We start from the raw sequence: 16780 nt of genomic DNA, 5'->3' as shown, positions 1-16780 counted from the left end.
CACTGCAACATTCCCAACACTGCAACATTCCCAACACTGCAACATTCCACACTGCAGCATCCCCAGCACTGCAGCATTCCCAGCACTGCTGCCATTCCCAAGGCTCTGGGATGTATTTTTAAAGTATTTCTCCAAGAGCAGCCCAGGGGTACAGCTGATGTGAGGTGCAGCGTTATTTGCACAGCAGGAATTTGCTGGGAAGATGTGGATGCAGCTGAAGGAATCTTTTTTCCTCACAAGTATGAGGAATGAAGAGTCCAGGTTCTGCTGCCAACCAGGACAAAACACTGGGAAAAACAAGTCACAGCCTTGGGAAATAGAAATTTACTTCAAGTGCCTCTCAGAGCTGCAGAAGAGTCCCAGCAACACCACAGAAACCACAGAGGGTCACTGGGCCATGCATCCAGGACCAAGGACACACTTGGAAAGGCATTCTCCATGTCCTCCAGTTTATCCAGGACAAAATTCCCACACCCAGCTCACTGTGTGGACAAACCCAGCCTGGTTAGGCTCGGGTGTAATCCAGCACACATCAAAGCTGAGCCTTGCAAAGTGAATTATGGCCCCATCCTTCAGTGGTGTCCAGCACATAACAGCACCCACAACAGGATTTTCCTGAAATTCCAGTAAGATTCTCTCTTTGGAAATCATGAGCTGGATAGAATTCTTGCCCAGCTGACTGGGCTCCTATTTTTAGAAAAGATTTTAATAAAATTACTGTAAGAAGCATTTTTGCAACAGCAATTTCTGGCGTTTTCTTGCCACATTTGTAACATCATCTTACTCATTCCTCTAACAAGACATGGCAAAAATGATTTATAGCTCTCCCAAAAAATTAGACATGGCTCCAGTTCCTCAGGCAATTACAACACATAAAAAACAAGTGTTCTAAATTGTGATTTTCCTGCTTAAAAAAGAACTCTGAGCTCCAGGAGCTGGGTTTTTTTAAACCCAAAATTGCTATTCCTTTAAATTGAACTGTATTTTTTTTCAGCAAATAGGTTGCACCTGGTAAAGCCTGCAGTTTTTGCAATAATATCAAATATTGAGACAAAACAAAAACAGAAATTACCTTAGAGGAAATGGAACCTGTTATGTATAAAAGTAATATTTAAATTAGTACTAATTGATAGTGAAATGAAAAATATTACTCCATATTTTATCATATGCCTATATAGTAAGAAATACAAAGTTAACAGCAATATTTCAGGTTTTTGGGGGAATAAAAATGAGTTTTAAAATAAGACAAAGGTAATATATTCTAGTAGTGACAAACATTGGGAGTAGAAGTATTTTTAAATCAAGTTTAGCTGGAAAGTCAGCTCATGATAAGGAATTCTGAAGAAAATATATCTGGCTTATTGAGGTAACCATGTATTGTTTTCATAGTGGTCAGTGAATTTCAGCTATTTAATTTTAATTAAATAATCCAGGAATTTGACTTGATTATCCCTGTGGTTCCCTTCCAACTCAGGGCATTCTCTGATCCCATGAAATTTCAGGAAAAAACTCACAAATCGAGGTGGTTGCTTGCAGTTCCGAGGTTCGATCTCTAAGGATTTGTTGAACAGATAATCTGTAAACTCTTTTTCTGGTATCTTCCCCATGGGATTGAGATTTTCGAAGAATTTCTGAATGAAACAAGTATCAATAAGGTTTAAAATATAAGCATACAGAGAAAATGTTAATGAAATACTTGTAATTCAGTGATTCAAAATCTAATTTTTTACCACTTTTGGCTGCTCCTTTGGTGGTTCTTTGTTCTCTACCAGCCACTGCTCCCCCCTCTTTTGATAATCACTATTCATGCAAAATTAGGTCCAGTGCTGGAAGATTATTTGGTATTTTTCCCCCTCTCCAATCCCCAAAGTGATATTTAATGGCTGCTCACCCGGATTTCTGGCTCAATCCTTAAGCAGTAGGGTTGGTTTTGATACTGCTGAATTTCTCCTGTAATTTCAGCCACTTTCCTCCTCTTACTGAAGTTAATTAATTCTTTCCCTTGTCTTTTAAGGAAGTCAGGATTCCCTTCTTCTGTCTTCAAGATATTTGTTAGGTATATTCCTGATTTAAAAAAGCAGTTTTTAACCAGACATCTGCAGCAAATTCAACTTCAGAGTGACACCACACACAAAATTTGATGTCACTTACCAAAAAAAGGCACACAGGGGGGGTTGATTGACTTGAGCTTAGCTAAATACTTCTTGAAATGATCTTGGCTTAATTCTACTGCTTCATCCAAAACTCTTTTTTTCCTTTCCTGGAGTGCCTAAATTGTCAAAATCAAAAATAAAACAGGGATGGAAATCTTCTCAACAGCATGGTTAGCAGATACAAAGCAATTCCCTGGATTGTAAATTTTGGGAATTGAAATGAAGGTTTCAAAGAACCTCTTGTGGCAATGGTTTGCCCTGGATTACAGCACCCCACAATTCAGTCACGTGCATCTTGAGATTACTGAAAACAGATTATTATTTTAAATTAGAATTTACAGAATTCAGTCTTTAATAAAAATTTAAGATTTGATTCTAACTTCAAGGCCTTGTGCTGCCTTTCAGAGCCATACAAAACTCAAACCATTTTATTCACCTTCTTCTGTTTTACTCCAGGGAGGCTTTGCTGTTAACAATGGATTTCACTCCAGAACTGTGTGTGACCAGGTCTGGATTCTGATTTAATTTTCCCTTTCTGTGCCCTAGACTCACCTCAAATGTGTGATCCAGCCTGTACACTGAGACAGAGTTCACAGCACTGACAATCTCCAGAACACCATTGAAATTATTGAGGTCTTGGAAAACCTGCAGGATTTCTATGATCCTGCTCAGCACAGCCACTCGCTCCTCAAAGTTCTCCGTTTCCACGATGCACCTGATCAAAAGATGGGATTTGAGAAACACTGAGAAATGAAACCTGGCACTTTGTGAGTTAGTAAATCAAATTTTTGCATGAAAACCCATCCAGCATGCAGATTTTGGCTCCCTCTCCAGAATCTCAAGTAGGAATTTATGCAATCACATCTTACATATGTTCGAGTTGGAAAGTCAAGGGAGGATTTGGCAGAAATAAACCAGCAAATCCTGAGCATGTCCAGGGTCAAAGTGGTTAATGGCACTGCACTGCACTGACTTTTCAAACCACAGAGTGAGATTTGTAGTGTGACGAATCATTTTCAAGAGATTTGGGGAGTTAATTTCCTTATCTTCCTTCGTCCACACGCTGCCAACGAGTTCAGAAGGCTGCACAGCCCTGGGAATGACAAAGCAGGAAGCAAAATGCTCAGTACAAATAAAAACTGTAATTTCTGTGTTTGCATTAAAAGATTATTTCTCCTCTTAATCACAACCTGATATTTCACAAATCCCACCTAATCTACTACAAAACACAACTTTTTGACGAGTGCTCGAGTACAGAAGGAAATAAATTTTATCTTAATTGAAATTGGCAAATTTTGAAGAAGCATTTCCAGATAAGAAAATTACAAAGGAGTGAGTTTAATTTTCTGAAAGGGCAAGAAAACAACTTCAAAAGAGTTAAAAATTAAAAACAGAAAGGTGAAGCACTTGCAGCAACCAGTTGCTTTCAATCCAAAACCTCCCATCACTAAAGCAGGACCAGGATTTTATAATTTGAATTTTGTAAAACTCCTGAATTATCCTCCCTGCATTCCTGCTGTCACAATTCTGATATGGAGATAAAACCTCTTTTTTCCACTCCTTTGCATATTTTAACACTGAGCAGACAGCAAGAAAACCTCTTCCCATGAACTCTGCAAGTGGCAGGGTATTTTTAACCGATGGTTGTGAACAAGGAGCCATTTTCATTATTTCACCCATTTTTTTGGGTGAAATAATGAAAAAAGAGAGGTTTGAGAGCTCAGGCCTGCCTGTACAGGTCGGACTCGAGCAGGGTGAGCTGCCGGGCGATCTCGATGGGGTGCAGGGTCATCAGGTCCAGGGCCTCGCTGTGCCCCACGCGCCACAGGTGCCACTCCAGGGGTGGTGGGGGGCTCTCAAAGGTGATGTTGTGGCTGACCCCATCTGCCTGGGCTTTCTTCCTCTTGATGATTTTAGCAATTGACTCCACCCACTTCTTCATGGATTTTCCTGGAGAGGTGAAATCATTAAAAAAGATTCAACGCCGCACATTTTTTTAATGCTGCTTTAAACTGACAGAGGGAAGGGTTAAACTACAAGTCCAAGAGAGGGGAAAAAGTGCATTAATCTTGTTACAAGTGTTGGTTTTTAATAAATTTGTGTTCTTTCATAAATGTCAGTGTTATAGAGCAATCTCTGGGGAGGGAATATTTTGAGTTTGTATATAAATATATTTTTGGAACTGGAGCTCAGGCTGGAGGGATTTTGGACAAAGGATGGAGTAACAGGACAGGGGGAAATGGATTCAAACCTGTCAGAGGGCAGGGTTAGATGGAATATTGGGAATTCCTGGCTGTGAGTTCCAGCACAGGGTGCCCAGAGAAGCTGTGACTGCCCCTGGATCCCTGGAAGTGCCCAAGGCCAGGCTGGACAGGGTTTGGAGCAGCCTGGGACAGTGGAAGGTGTCTCTGCACATGGCAGGGGTGGGACTGGATGGGCTTTAAGCTCCCTTCAACCCAAACCATTCAGGGAACCTCTGATTTTAAAGGACTTTTGATAATATAGTGAAACCAACTCCCCAAAGATCTGAATCTGAGCTCAGAATTCTGCACTTCTGCACGTAAATTAATCAGGTTTTTATTTCCCTATTTTTTTCTCATGGGTTCTTGCACCTGTATCTGCTGACAAATATGTGAAACCAGTTCTATTTAACCACATCCTCTGACAGTTTTGGTGTAGAAAAAAGTGACCCTGTGTCCAGGCTCTTTTAACTGTCTCAGAATTATGTTGCCCAATGTAAGGCCTGGCACTCTGAAGATGAAAACCTGGAATTTCCAGGATAAGGATTAAACATATTAACACTCCTGCCCTCCACAGAGGCTGCCAAGAAAATCCAGTTCATAAAGAAGAGATACCAAATGGGCTCAATATCCTCTTCTAAAAGGATAATAATTTTTAGTTGGAACTTTATATAAATGTGAAAAATCAGGATGGAAAAACCTCAGTAAGAGAAAGGGAAGGAATTCTCTGTGGAGAAGGGGAAGGTGACAGCCTGAGTCAAAGTCAGGCAAGGATGACCAGACTGTCCAGAAGGAAATATATTTAAAGTATTATTATCCTAATGCTTGAAATTTAGAAGCTGTTTAGGCTCCAGGCCAAAGCTTCCTCATGTAAAGGGGAGCCTCATGAACAGCTCAATTAAAGGCATTAAAATTACTCATGTGTGTAAAGATATTCTCAGACCTAAAACCAGGATCAGACTGGGAAGTTGTACCAAAATGAGGGAAGGGAACAGGACCCCTCCTTACTGCACCTCTGACACTGGAAATGAAGGTCTCCAGCCTCTCCAGCAGCTCCAGATCCCTCTCAAAATCATAAAAATGGTGCTCGACCCAGTGCCGGAAAACATTCAATATTCTGAGGAAAAAAAGGAAAAAAAATATTAAGTTTCTTTTTTCCATAGCTTATCCCATATAAATGAACCACAATCCTACAAAATTCAAGTTACACATTCATGTAGTTGGTGATTCTCAAAATACACATGGACAAAGGAGCAGAGCAAAGATTGAGCTTGGCTATATTTATGCTAAAACTATTTTTTAAAACCTAATTTATAGGTTTTAAAGAATAGTTTTAGTATAAATATGGCTTGGTGCTATTTTTAAATCTAATATTAAAAAAAAATGCCAGTGTTGAGATGGTTTCAGAAGAGGAAGAAACAGCAAAATCAGATAAAATTTGTCTTCCTAATTTTTCTTGTAACTTCCTTTTTTTCTTTTTTTTTTTAATGAAAAAGCTAATTAGGATATCTCACTTATTAAGAAGCAATTTTGTCGTTCTTTCTTTCCTACAAATAAATTTCAGCTTCAAAGTTGTTGTTACTGCCTTATACAATTTTTAATGACCCAAAAGGCTTGATTAGATCCTTTAAGGATAACACTAAATGTCCTCTTGATTTTTCTCTACTCTTTCTTAGATAAATCACTGATAAATCAGTCTCTAAAAGTGAACTCCAGCTGCTTTTCAGCCTTCTGCACTCAGGATAAATCAGAATAAAAAACTGGCTTGTCTCTTTCTTCAGGTAAACAAGCTGAGCTCACACCTTCAGCACTTTGATTTATCCAGGTGCAATTTATCACCTGAGCAAAAATCAGCCCTGCACTGAGGACAGATGAAAGACACCACATGAACACATGGAAAATTCCTTAACTCTTCCTCTTCCCAGTGTGCAAGGTAAAAAAATTAAGGTTTATCCCATAAAAGAATTGCCCAAAAATCTATAAATCCATAAAAGAATGCCCAAACAGATCAGATTTTCAGGCTGGAAATCAATGACACCTTCCAAGAAGCAAAGTTTTGATCTGAGTTTCCTGTAACAGGATTTTATCTAATCCAATCTCTGCCCTTGAGATCCCGTGGTGAAAACATTGGGAAGAGCCAGAGAGTGCCTGGATCTGCTGACTGCACTTCCAGCTGTGCAACTCCTCGTTTCCATCCCCTCACATGCATTTATTTGTGTCCAAGCCCTTCCCATGCCTGGCCACAGCATTTTCTACTGTAGGGAAGCAGGGAAGGAAGGAATAAACACATTCAATTCTCCACCTTCTTCCCAAATTCCAGTCTCTGAAGCAGAGGTCAATGTTTTTAACAACACTGGAATGCACAAAGTGCTGAGTTTATCAACCCAGCAGCTCAAACTAATTTTCACCTATAAGACAGCTTCAAATTACTGGAAATACACAGTATGGATCAGAAACAGCTCCCAGAAAACAGCAAAAGCAGGGAAAGCAGGAGCTGAGAGGCAGCTCTCCCAGGAACTGATAACTGTGGAGACTTCTGGTCCTGCTGAACCCTCAGGAGCTGATAAAGTGGGAACACCAAGGGCCTGATAAGCTGTCCAAGGCCAGCAGCACACAGGAGTATCAAGGTCATGCTGAGATTGTGGGACTTGGATCACGTTCAAAAAGGTGGTGGCAGCTCAGTGTCGAGGAAAGCTACAGGGTTAGCCACATATTTATCTTTTTAATCTTTTATATACATATGCACACAGGTGTCTGATAAAAATGGGAGCCCTGAGTGACTTTGTGAACACCTTGGAGGTACTGGCATGTCAGTGTGACCCTTTGAGTCAACTGCTGGTGCTCCAACAGCAATGTGTGGTAGCAGAGGAACTGAGGGCTCTGTGTGTGTAATTAATAGTATTAATTGCTATTAGAATTAATATTGATAGTAATATTAATGTACCATTAATAGGAACATCTTGATGTTTCTCATCAGTGTAATGAATCAAAGTTGCTAAAGCAAACACTGGTTTGTGATCTGTGTCTCCTCCTGTCTCGATCCCCAGTCAGGGCAACAATTACCCTCATTCATGGTAGAAATGCTTAATTGTTCCCCAAATTAGCTTGGTCAGCAAGACCTTGAAGATTCCCTGCAGCCCACTGCAATGTGCAGCACAGACAAGAGCCTCCCTGTCTGTGAGCAAACACATCCACGGGGCTGGGAAAGGGAGTGAAACACCAGCAGGGCTGGAAAACTGGGAACAGAGGAATTATCTTCACAGGGCCTGGGAACAAGGAATGCATTGAGAGCGTGGCCAGCCCCACTCTGAGCTTCACATCCCTCAGCCACAGGCGCCGTGCCCGTGGGTGGGGATCCCAGCTGGGCCAACCCCAGCAGGCACTGACCAGGACACGATTTGGGATATTAGGAAGACATGGCTCAAGTGTCCAGCAGAGATTAGAGCTGGGTGCCATCAGTGCCCTCCAGCCTGGCAGTGCCAGGGCAGGGCTGAGGGCACACCCACCTGAGCTGCACGGGCTGCACGTATTCCTTACGGAAGCGCTTCAGGTCGGCGCTGATGGGCTGCTCGCCCTTCTCGATGGCCAGCCTGTCTGCCTCCGTGGGCTCAGGCTCAGGGATCTCAAACCTGGGGGAAAACACCACAGAGCTGATGGAAACTGAGACAAAACACAAATCCTCTGTGCAGAAGCTGCAGTTTATAGAAATGTATTTGTATAAATTCAGTGCGAGGAGGATCAGGTGCTTCTCTGCTGCCCAGTTTGCCTGGAATTCCCTCCTGCCCAGCTCCACACCCTGCTAATTCGCTGGTTCTCTGCTCATCACACCATGTCTAGACTGGGATAGAAGGTTTTTAAGGACCTGCTGGCTTGATTAAGGGAAGATTAGATGAGAGCTTAAGAGCAGCTTTACCACACTGCACTAAAATGCTGTTTACCTGAATTCTGTGATTTCAAACAAACTGCCTGGAACATTTCTGTCCTTATTTCCATCGAGGTTTGGGTGCACTCAGTTCTCATGAGCAGTTCCCAACACCACCACCCACAGCCCAAGCACAGCAGGTGCTCCAGCTCACACCTCATTCAGGTAACTCATTTAAACTGGGAAAAGGAAGTTTGAACTGAAAACCTGGATCATTGTTTTAAAGTTACTGCTTTAAAGACTTCATTAAAACACTGAAACTTCACACTGGGATCCTGAGCAGGAAAGGAGCAGCTGGAATCTCTGATCTTTGAGGGTTCCTTCCAAGTCAGAATGTTCTGCGATTCCAAATATACAAATCTCATCAGGAACTGGAGTGACAGGACAAGGGGAAAGGCTTCAAACCGAGAAAGAGGAGGGTCAGATGGGACTTGAGGAAGAAATTCTTGGCTGTGAGGGTGGGGAGGCCCTGGAATAGAATTCCCAGAGAAACTGTGATTGCTCCATCCCTGGAACCATCCAAGGCCAGGTTGGATGGGGCTTGGAGCAGCCTGGGATTGTGGAAGGTGTCCCTGCCCATGGCAGGGAGTGGCACTGGATGGGTTTTAAGGCCCTTTCTCAAACCATTCTGGGATTCTGCTCTGTGATTCCAAACCTTTTGCATGCTTTCAGAAAGGAGGATCACTCCTTACCTTTCTATCAGCAAACTCAGCAGCTCCTGGGGCTTGCAAAAGGAGCGGTAGGTGGTCAGGAAAGTCCGAACAAAATTAGGATCTGTAAGGATTGAATAAGAAAATGATGGCAGTGGGTTTTTAACCAGCTGCAAAAGATCAGAAATAAAATACAAAGAAAAAGTTTAATGTGCAGAAAAGACACTGAAGTTGTAAGGCAAGCACTGTATTTGGAAAATAATAGGAATGACAGTGCTTGGGAAGTTTTCACTCAGTTCTTCAGTGAATTTCCCTGAAAAATATTGAACTTCACATCCAATATTCTCTTAAAACCTCTGTCTCAGCCTTCCCTGAGGAATGACTCTCCCTGACCAGCTGTACTATTGGGGAAGTTTAACACAAACTGCACATCAGTCCCAACAGCACCAGCTTCCCCCTGCACCCCGAAACAGAGACCAAACATTTTCCTCAGCATCAGCACTTCATGGAACTCCTTCAAGCTTTCACTTCTGTGCCTTTCACACAGAGAAAGGCTGAAAAATGCTGATTGGGAATGTCATCCACTTCAACCCAGATACTTCACAGAGTGGCAGGCTGAATGTAATAAATATTAAAAATATAACAAATATAATAAATATAACCTTCAACTTTTTTCTTCCTTCACAGAGCCTCAGCCTGTAACAGCTCCATGGCTTTGGCCATGATGAAACATGGAAACCTATTTTTGTGGTTTTTATAGGGGATGAAAGGTTTACATACCCAAGATTTTCTTACAGCTTTGCCTGCAAAGCCAGGTGATTTAATAACATATTTTTACTCTGTGCATATTTTACATTTCATTACAAATAGAAAAAAGCCCAGCAAACTAAAGATAAAAGGATTGTGGGAATTCCAAGCACAGAAAGCTCTCAAAATCTTGTAAATGCAAGCTTAGACATAGACATGGACACAAGGTTTCCTTTGAGACCTTGGAGGAGGCTTCTGGATTTAAAATCATAAGTAAGAATCTAAGTTTAAATAGAAAGACGTTAAGTTACGTTGTAAGAAGTTTTAAGGTTTTAAAGTTAAGATAAAAAAATAATTATAAAGGTAATAAGAAGTTTAAGGTATAACAAGTAGTTTTGCGTTATATGATTAGTTAAGAATGTCCACCTTGAGGCAAAAATGTATCAAACAAAATAATGAACAATTGGTGTGAAAGTAGAAACATTATTTTGTGGCAGCAGTTTATTGGCTAATTAACCTCTACAAAACCTTGTGACCACTGACCATGAACATAGTGAAGATGCTCTCAGGACTTCATAAGACCATAAAAAAAGAAGAAGAAATTATGTTTTAAGATCTCTCCCAGCAGTCCCATCTCTCTCAAAACCCCAATAAAGGATTAACTTCCTCCCTCATGCAAGAACAAAAACAAAGCTCACGATACCTGCATACATATGGTAGGTCAACCTCTCGATCAACTTCACCACCGTGCCTCCTTTGATGATGGGAATGCCATTCCTGCTCTGCAAGTTATCCTCAAAAACAATGTTATCCTCGGAATCCTCCACCACGAAACGATAAACGCTGGGGCTGGGCAGCCTCAGGGGCTGCTCATTCTCCTCCTGCAGCAGCACCGAGTCCAGCATCCTGTCCAGGGTGCTGCGGTACTGCAGCGAGATCAGCGCCGCCATCCACGTGCTCTTCTCCTCGGCCGACTTGGCGGCGAACAGCACGCTGTTGTCATCCTTGGACACCAGCTCGAAGGCGTGCTTGTACTCTGCCGTGTCCTCCTTGTCCACCACCTGCATTTTCCTCATGACAATCTTCTCCTTGAGCCTGTACTCGGCGCTGCTGTAGCCGGGCAGCCGTGACTGCCCGTGGTTGGTTTTGCAGCTGATCATCAAACCGTCGAAGAGGAAGATGTGGCGCTCGTGTTTGGCCCCGATTTTTGTCAGTCCTCCTTCCATGATGAACTCGTTGCAGCACTGGCCGATGTCTTTGCCTTCCCAGCCATCGATGTTTTTCTGGATTTCGTTCATTTTCTTGATGGCCAAGTGTTTGCTTCTGATCTGTCGGTGATAGAAGCGGCAGACCGGCTCCCTTGAAGGAAGAATAGAAAAATTCCAGATTTGCCATCCCAAAAGACTAAAATAATCAACTAAATTAATTGCTTAAATCAGGTTTTTTTCCTTCAAAATGCCCTAATCCAGTTCCAAATAAGGCACATGAACCGCTTTGGCTGGGAAGGAGTAAAATATTCACATTATTCTTACAAGTGGTGCATGGAGTTTTTGGGCTGCTGCTCTGTCTACAAAGAAAACTGGCAACAAGACGTGCCTTGAAAAGGAAATTTAGATATTTTCTAGCAGGAAAAGGTGATTTTTCTCCCTCCCTGCCAGCTGTGGGAAGGCAGGAAGGCTCTGGGGGTGCTTACCCAGGCCGGCGCCGCGGGGAGTGCTTGCTGTAAATGCGCTCCATGCTGCACTGCAGGTTCAGCAGGGCAGTGATGGCTTGTTTCAGGCACTCCCTGTCCTCTTCATCCTCACTGCATTCCTGCAATTGCTGGGACAGAACAAACATTTATTTGCTTTCAGATTTGAATCATTTCTAGCAGGGTAGGAAGACTGAAAAACCTTCTTGCATGGTGTTATCAGCAGCACTCGGTGAAATCGGTGATCTCAAGTCAGTGATTTTACAGAGCAGATGTGCATGAAACTAAAAATATTTGTCAGAGGATCAGGAAAAATCAGTGGATATTCACCATGTTTAGAAAGATCACCTTTTACCCTTTAATGTTTATTTATTTAGCCTGTTATCAACAACATCCTGTTTCAAACTGGTTTGATTCAAGAGTCTGAAGGTTTGAAATAGCCAAGGATTCAGTGCTGGTTTATGGAACTCTCTGTGTCTTCCTTCCATGAGCCCACCTCAACAATCCAAATTTCAGACAGAAGAAGCTCTTTGCTTCCTATCATCCTGAATTCTTCCACCTTCAGCAATTTCAAGAAGAAATATCAATTTTGCACAGAACAAAGAGTAAAAGAAAGTCTGAAATTCAAGATTTTTTCCTGCTACTACAGAAAAATGTAAAGACAGTGGAACAAATGTATTTCCTTTCTATAAAAATTAAATCCATCTCCACCACTCAGCAGAAACTTCCTGAATTAGGAAATTCCACAGATTTTCATATAATCTCCATCTAGTTGGTAGCAACATGCCATGGCAGGGGGTGGAACCAGATGATCTTTGAGGTCCCTTCCGATCCAAACCATTCTGGGATTTAAACTTTGCTGCAAAATATTGGCAATCCATTCATTGGAGGTGGGTCAAAATAAACCATCCCTTGTTTTTATTTATTTAAATCAGGATATGCACAAAATCACAGCAGACATAATGAAAACAAGAGTGAAATTAAGTAGAAATAAAAAAAAAAAAAAGGAGTTTGTGCTAAATATTAATTAAAAATCTGGTATTAACACAACTGCTAGAAATATTTATTTGAGTTACAGATAAATTGTGTTTTCTCTTTCATACAAGTAAATCCTTTAAAACACAAAGGAAATCCCTACAACTCACCTGTGCAGCATCAGATTTTACAGTGAGAACCTCAAAGAGTAATTTCTGTTGCTATTTCCAAATGTCAGCTATAGCCACAGGGTTTTTTACCCATTTCATTTAAGTTCATCCCCTGTTAGTTAATAATTCATTTACCCTTAAAGCACTACAAACTTTCCCCACACAATGGGGCAAACAGAACCTTTTTTACATTATCCTCAGCTAATTCCAGTTAGGACTCAGGAGAAGTGGTTGAATATTAAGAATGGATTATTCTGAAATGATAAACTGAGCTGCAGCTGGAGAGTGACCTGAGACTGAGAATTCTGACTGAATCCTGCTTAGCTCTTTCTGAATGGATAAAAAATTCAGAACTCATAGAAAGAAGAAGTTAGATTTGTGTATTAAATTTTAACTGTATTAGAACTCAAGTTCAATAAAGATTTGTTTGATAAAATTTAGTTTGAATGTTCACATGAGATCAACAGATGCTTTTTAAGACAATTTTTAATACATTTTTATTTTTCAGAAATGAAGTAACCAGTGTCAAATAATTTTAATTTTCAGAGGGAGTAAGTAAAATGTAACCACCTATTTAAAAGCTCAGATTCTCTACATTAATAATTATTTTCAGTCAGAAATAAGAGTGTGGCTCCATTTACCTGCAGCAACTCAAAGTAGTGCAAGCAGTGGTAAACTGGGATCAGCATGAGGCGAGGCAGGACATACTGGACAGCTTCCTTAAATCCTTCAGCTGTGGACTGGAAAGGAAAAAAAACAGGAGTGCTTACACTGAAATACTCAGAATATTCACTGGGCTCCCATTATGTCCCACAGAAATATGGAGGCCTCATTGTGTACTGAAGAAATCAGTATCACACATCACAGAGAATCACAGGTTTATCACTTAAAAAATGAGAAGTATTTTCCATTCCCAGCCATTGACTAAGGCAATAATTCAGGTTGTAAGATGAGATTTTTCCAAAGAGTGGTGAAATTCCTGCCATTTTCCATGGCATAAATGCTGAGGAGAAACTGAATTACCTCAGGGTCAGAAATGAGGCCAGATTCACTCACACCAGACTTGAATATCAATTTCATCTGGAATGAAAGAATTGAATTCCAGCTTTGAGCTTAAAATTTCGGAGGGAAGGAGGCAAAGAGCTTTCCTTACTCACTTTCCAGGAGTATTTCAGAGTGAGATGATCCAGCTCACCAAGGGCTCAGAGCTGGAAACACTCCCTGAAGGGAAAGATCAGAGGTGCCCCAGTACCACTAAACTGGGCTTAACTGGGAGCACCAGTGACCCATCATTTGCTCAGGAGCTTCTCTAAGGGCTTTTCTGAACACCAGCTCAGCCTGAGCAGCATCTTAATATTAATACATTTTTATTTTAAAATTCTTCAATTAAAAAAATAATTTAATAAATATTAATAAAATTAATAAATCTGCTACACAGGCAGAAGGAACTAATGAAATAAGAAAAAGAATCACAGATTATGCTGCTAGCCAGCAATGAATAAGAAATTACTGAAGAATTATTCCAGGAAAAGCACCAGTCACAGCCCCAGTGCTGAAGGAGGCCTTGGATATATGCACAGGACAAAATGAAAATATGGTGTTTGTGTGCCTGTGGTTGGCTTTAAAAAGCAAATTAAGCGTGAGAATTCACCCTCTGTTCTCATGTGAGGAGAAAAAAACCTGCAAAACACTCCTGGGATGGGTCAGAGCTGTGCCCTGTTTTTACAGCAAGAGGCAAAGTCAAAATATCTCACACTGAAGAAAGGGCAGGACCTTGAGGATTACTTTGTTGGAAGCAAAAAATTGCTGACAGAATTCAAACCTTTGAAATGTGAGAATTAAAGCCATTCAGTATTTCTCATTTGCACTCACCTGGAAGTGGAGAGCCACAGCAGGTTTGGCCATTAAGTTATTAAAATGCTCAAGAAATTGTGGAGAGAGAATATCCTGGGACAAGGTTTCATATGGATCAAAGGCTTGCTCCTGAATAAAAACACAGAATTACACACAGAAGCTATTTCTGTCCCAGCTGGTACAATAATTTCCTTTAATAAGCTGATGGAACTTTTCAAGAAAATATTGATTTTGCAAAATAAACATTGAGTAAACCACAATCTTATTTCACTTCCAGCTTTGAAATGCCCATGATTTTCTTGGCATTCCTCAACCTCTCCATCTTTGTGGCCAACACAAACTTGGTTGTACTGAAGCAGTGGGAACCAAGAGAAATTTTTGCTTTTCACCCAATTTCCCATGGAATGGCAATTTTACCTCCTCTCTGTCCATGAAGATGGACAATGTGGAAACCTGGGACACTTTTCCAGGGAAAACATCTCATCTGGGACAAAGCAACCGGTCTCAGGGGAAAGTCTTCAAGTGATATCAAGGGTTTAGATGCAAAAATTCTGGTTCTGTTTGGAGTATCCAGCTGTGATTCCACAGATCAGTAAGAGCTGGATGGGATGGAAACCTGGATGCACAGAGATCCCACAGGAATAACTTCTGGGTGTACAGGGATCATTTCTGGCTGCACATGGATCCCACAGGAATCATTTCTGGGTGTCCAGGGATCCCACAGGAATCATTTCTGGGTGTACAGGGATAATTTCTGGGTGTCCAGGGATCCCACAGGAATCATTTCTGGCTGCAGAAATCCCACAGGAATCATTTCTGGGTGTACAGGAATCCCATAGGAATCATTTCTGGGTGTCCAGGGATCCCACAGGAATCATTTCTGGGTGTACAGGGATCCCACAGGGATCATTTCTGGGTGTCCAGGGATCCCACAGGGATCATTTCTGGGTGTACAGGAATCCCACAGGAATCATTTCTGGGTGTACAGGGATCCCACAGGAATCATTTCTGGGTGTACAGGGATCCCACAGGAATCATTTCTGGCTGCAGAAATCCCACAGGAATCATTTCTGGCTGCAGAAATCCCACAGGAATCATTTCTGGCTGCAGAAATCCCACAGGAATCATTTCTGGGTGTCCAGGGATCCCACAGGGATCATTTCTGGGTGTCCAGGGATCCCACAGGAATCATTTCTGGCTCCCAGCTGGGCTGTGCCAGGGCTTGTCAGGCTGATCCCAGTCCCTGCAGACTCCTGGGGCTGATTCACTCCTGAGTCACTGCTGGGATCAGCACATCCCTCTTTTCATCTCAGAGCTTGCCAGGCTGCTGGATTTGGGAATACCAACCCCACTAAAGGCTTGTTTGAACATTGGTGAAGTCTCAAGTCACAGTGGAATCCACAGTGCAAATCCACTGCAGAAGCCAGGCCAATCTTCCCTGACTCTGTGCTGTCTTCTGGAATTTATTGAAATTTTTACTGCATTTACAAGTGGTTTTCGTTTCTTCCACTTAGGCTTCAATCAGTATTTTTATATTTTGGGTTTGTTTAATGAACATGAGATTAAAATGAACTGCATTAGGGATCTTCCCCAAGAGATTAATTATTTAAAAAGGCTTTTATGCATGCAACACTGCAAAAGTGTCTGAAATATGGAATTCTGGAATATTGAAATTGATGGCTTTTGGTGGAAGGAGGGCAGGGTTAGATGGGATTATTGGGAATTCTTGGCTGGGAGGGTTGGGAGGCCCTGGAATAGAATTCCCAGAGAAGCTGTGGCTGCCCCTGGATCCCTGGAAGGGTCCAAGGCCAGGCTGGACATTGGGGCTGGAGCAGCCTGGGGCAGTGGGAGGTGTCCCTGCCATGGCAGGGCTGGGATGGGATTTAAGCTCCTTCCAACCCAATCCATTCTGGGATTCTATGGAAGCACCACCCTGATGTTCATATAAATTATCTCAGTGCAGGATACAGCCCTGGACTGGTGTTTGCCCATTCCACCCCCCTGTGCTTCCCACCCTTAATCCTTTGTGGATACTTCAAACTCCTCTCGTGGAACCACAAACACCAGAAAACAAATTTACAATTTACTGACAATCCCCTTGTTTTATCAGCTGCTGTGTGAAGATCCCTCCAAAGCAGGCAGAAAAACCTCTGCCCTGTTCTGAGGCTCTCAATCATCCATCTCCCACTTTTGGGTGTCAGTTTCCGAATTTCCTCCACATCAGCAAAAAAATGTTTTATTTTCCTCATACATGAAATTAATGTTTTATTTTCCCCACACTTCCTTATCTCAAAACCTCAACAATATTTATGTTTTTAAACCATCCAGGGACCTGATGCAGAAAAAAACAGTCAAAGCAGGAAGATTCCAGCTTGCAAG

The 16780-nt window shown here is 41.7% G+C and overlaps 1 protein-coding gene across 1 annotated transcript in view; it reads right to left on the bottom strand.

Moving 5' to 3' along the window:
- The window catches only part of SOS2 (SOS Ras/Rho guanine nucleotide exchange factor 2), a 40611-nt gene that overhangs the window by 4668 nt on the left and 19163 nt on the right, over positions 1–16780 (bottom strand). Inside the window, exons 7-19 of the mRNA XM_015631255.2 lie at positions 14420–14530; positions 13189–13287; positions 11406–11533; positions 10416–11071; positions 9008–9089; positions 7900–8022; positions 5407–5510; positions 3884–4103; positions 3127–3246; positions 2706–2868; positions 2152–2269; positions 1892–2064; positions 1515–1631 (exon numbers count right to left, since the gene is read on the bottom strand). Of these exons, the coding sequence (XP_015486741.1) occupies positions 1515–1631; positions 1892–2064; positions 2152–2269; positions 2706–2868; positions 3127–3246; positions 3884–4103; positions 5407–5510; positions 7900–8022; positions 9008–9089; positions 10416–11071; positions 11406–11533; positions 13189–13287; positions 14420–14530 (2214 nt within the window). The remainder of the gene's footprint in view (positions 1–1514; positions 1632–1891; positions 2065–2151; positions 2270–2705; positions 2869–3126; positions 3247–3883; positions 4104–5406; positions 5511–7899; positions 8023–9007; positions 9090–10415; positions 11072–11405; positions 11534–13188; positions 13288–14419; positions 14531–16780) is intronic.

The sequence above is a fragment of the Parus major genome, chromosome 5, assembly GCF_001522545.3.
Source record: "Parus major isolate Abel chromosome 5, Parus_major1.1, whole genome shotgun sequence".
NCBI classification, from domain to species: Eukaryota; Metazoa; Chordata; class Aves; order Passeriformes; family Paridae; genus Parus; species Parus major.
This window is presented reverse-complemented; position numbering and strand designations above follow the sequence as displayed.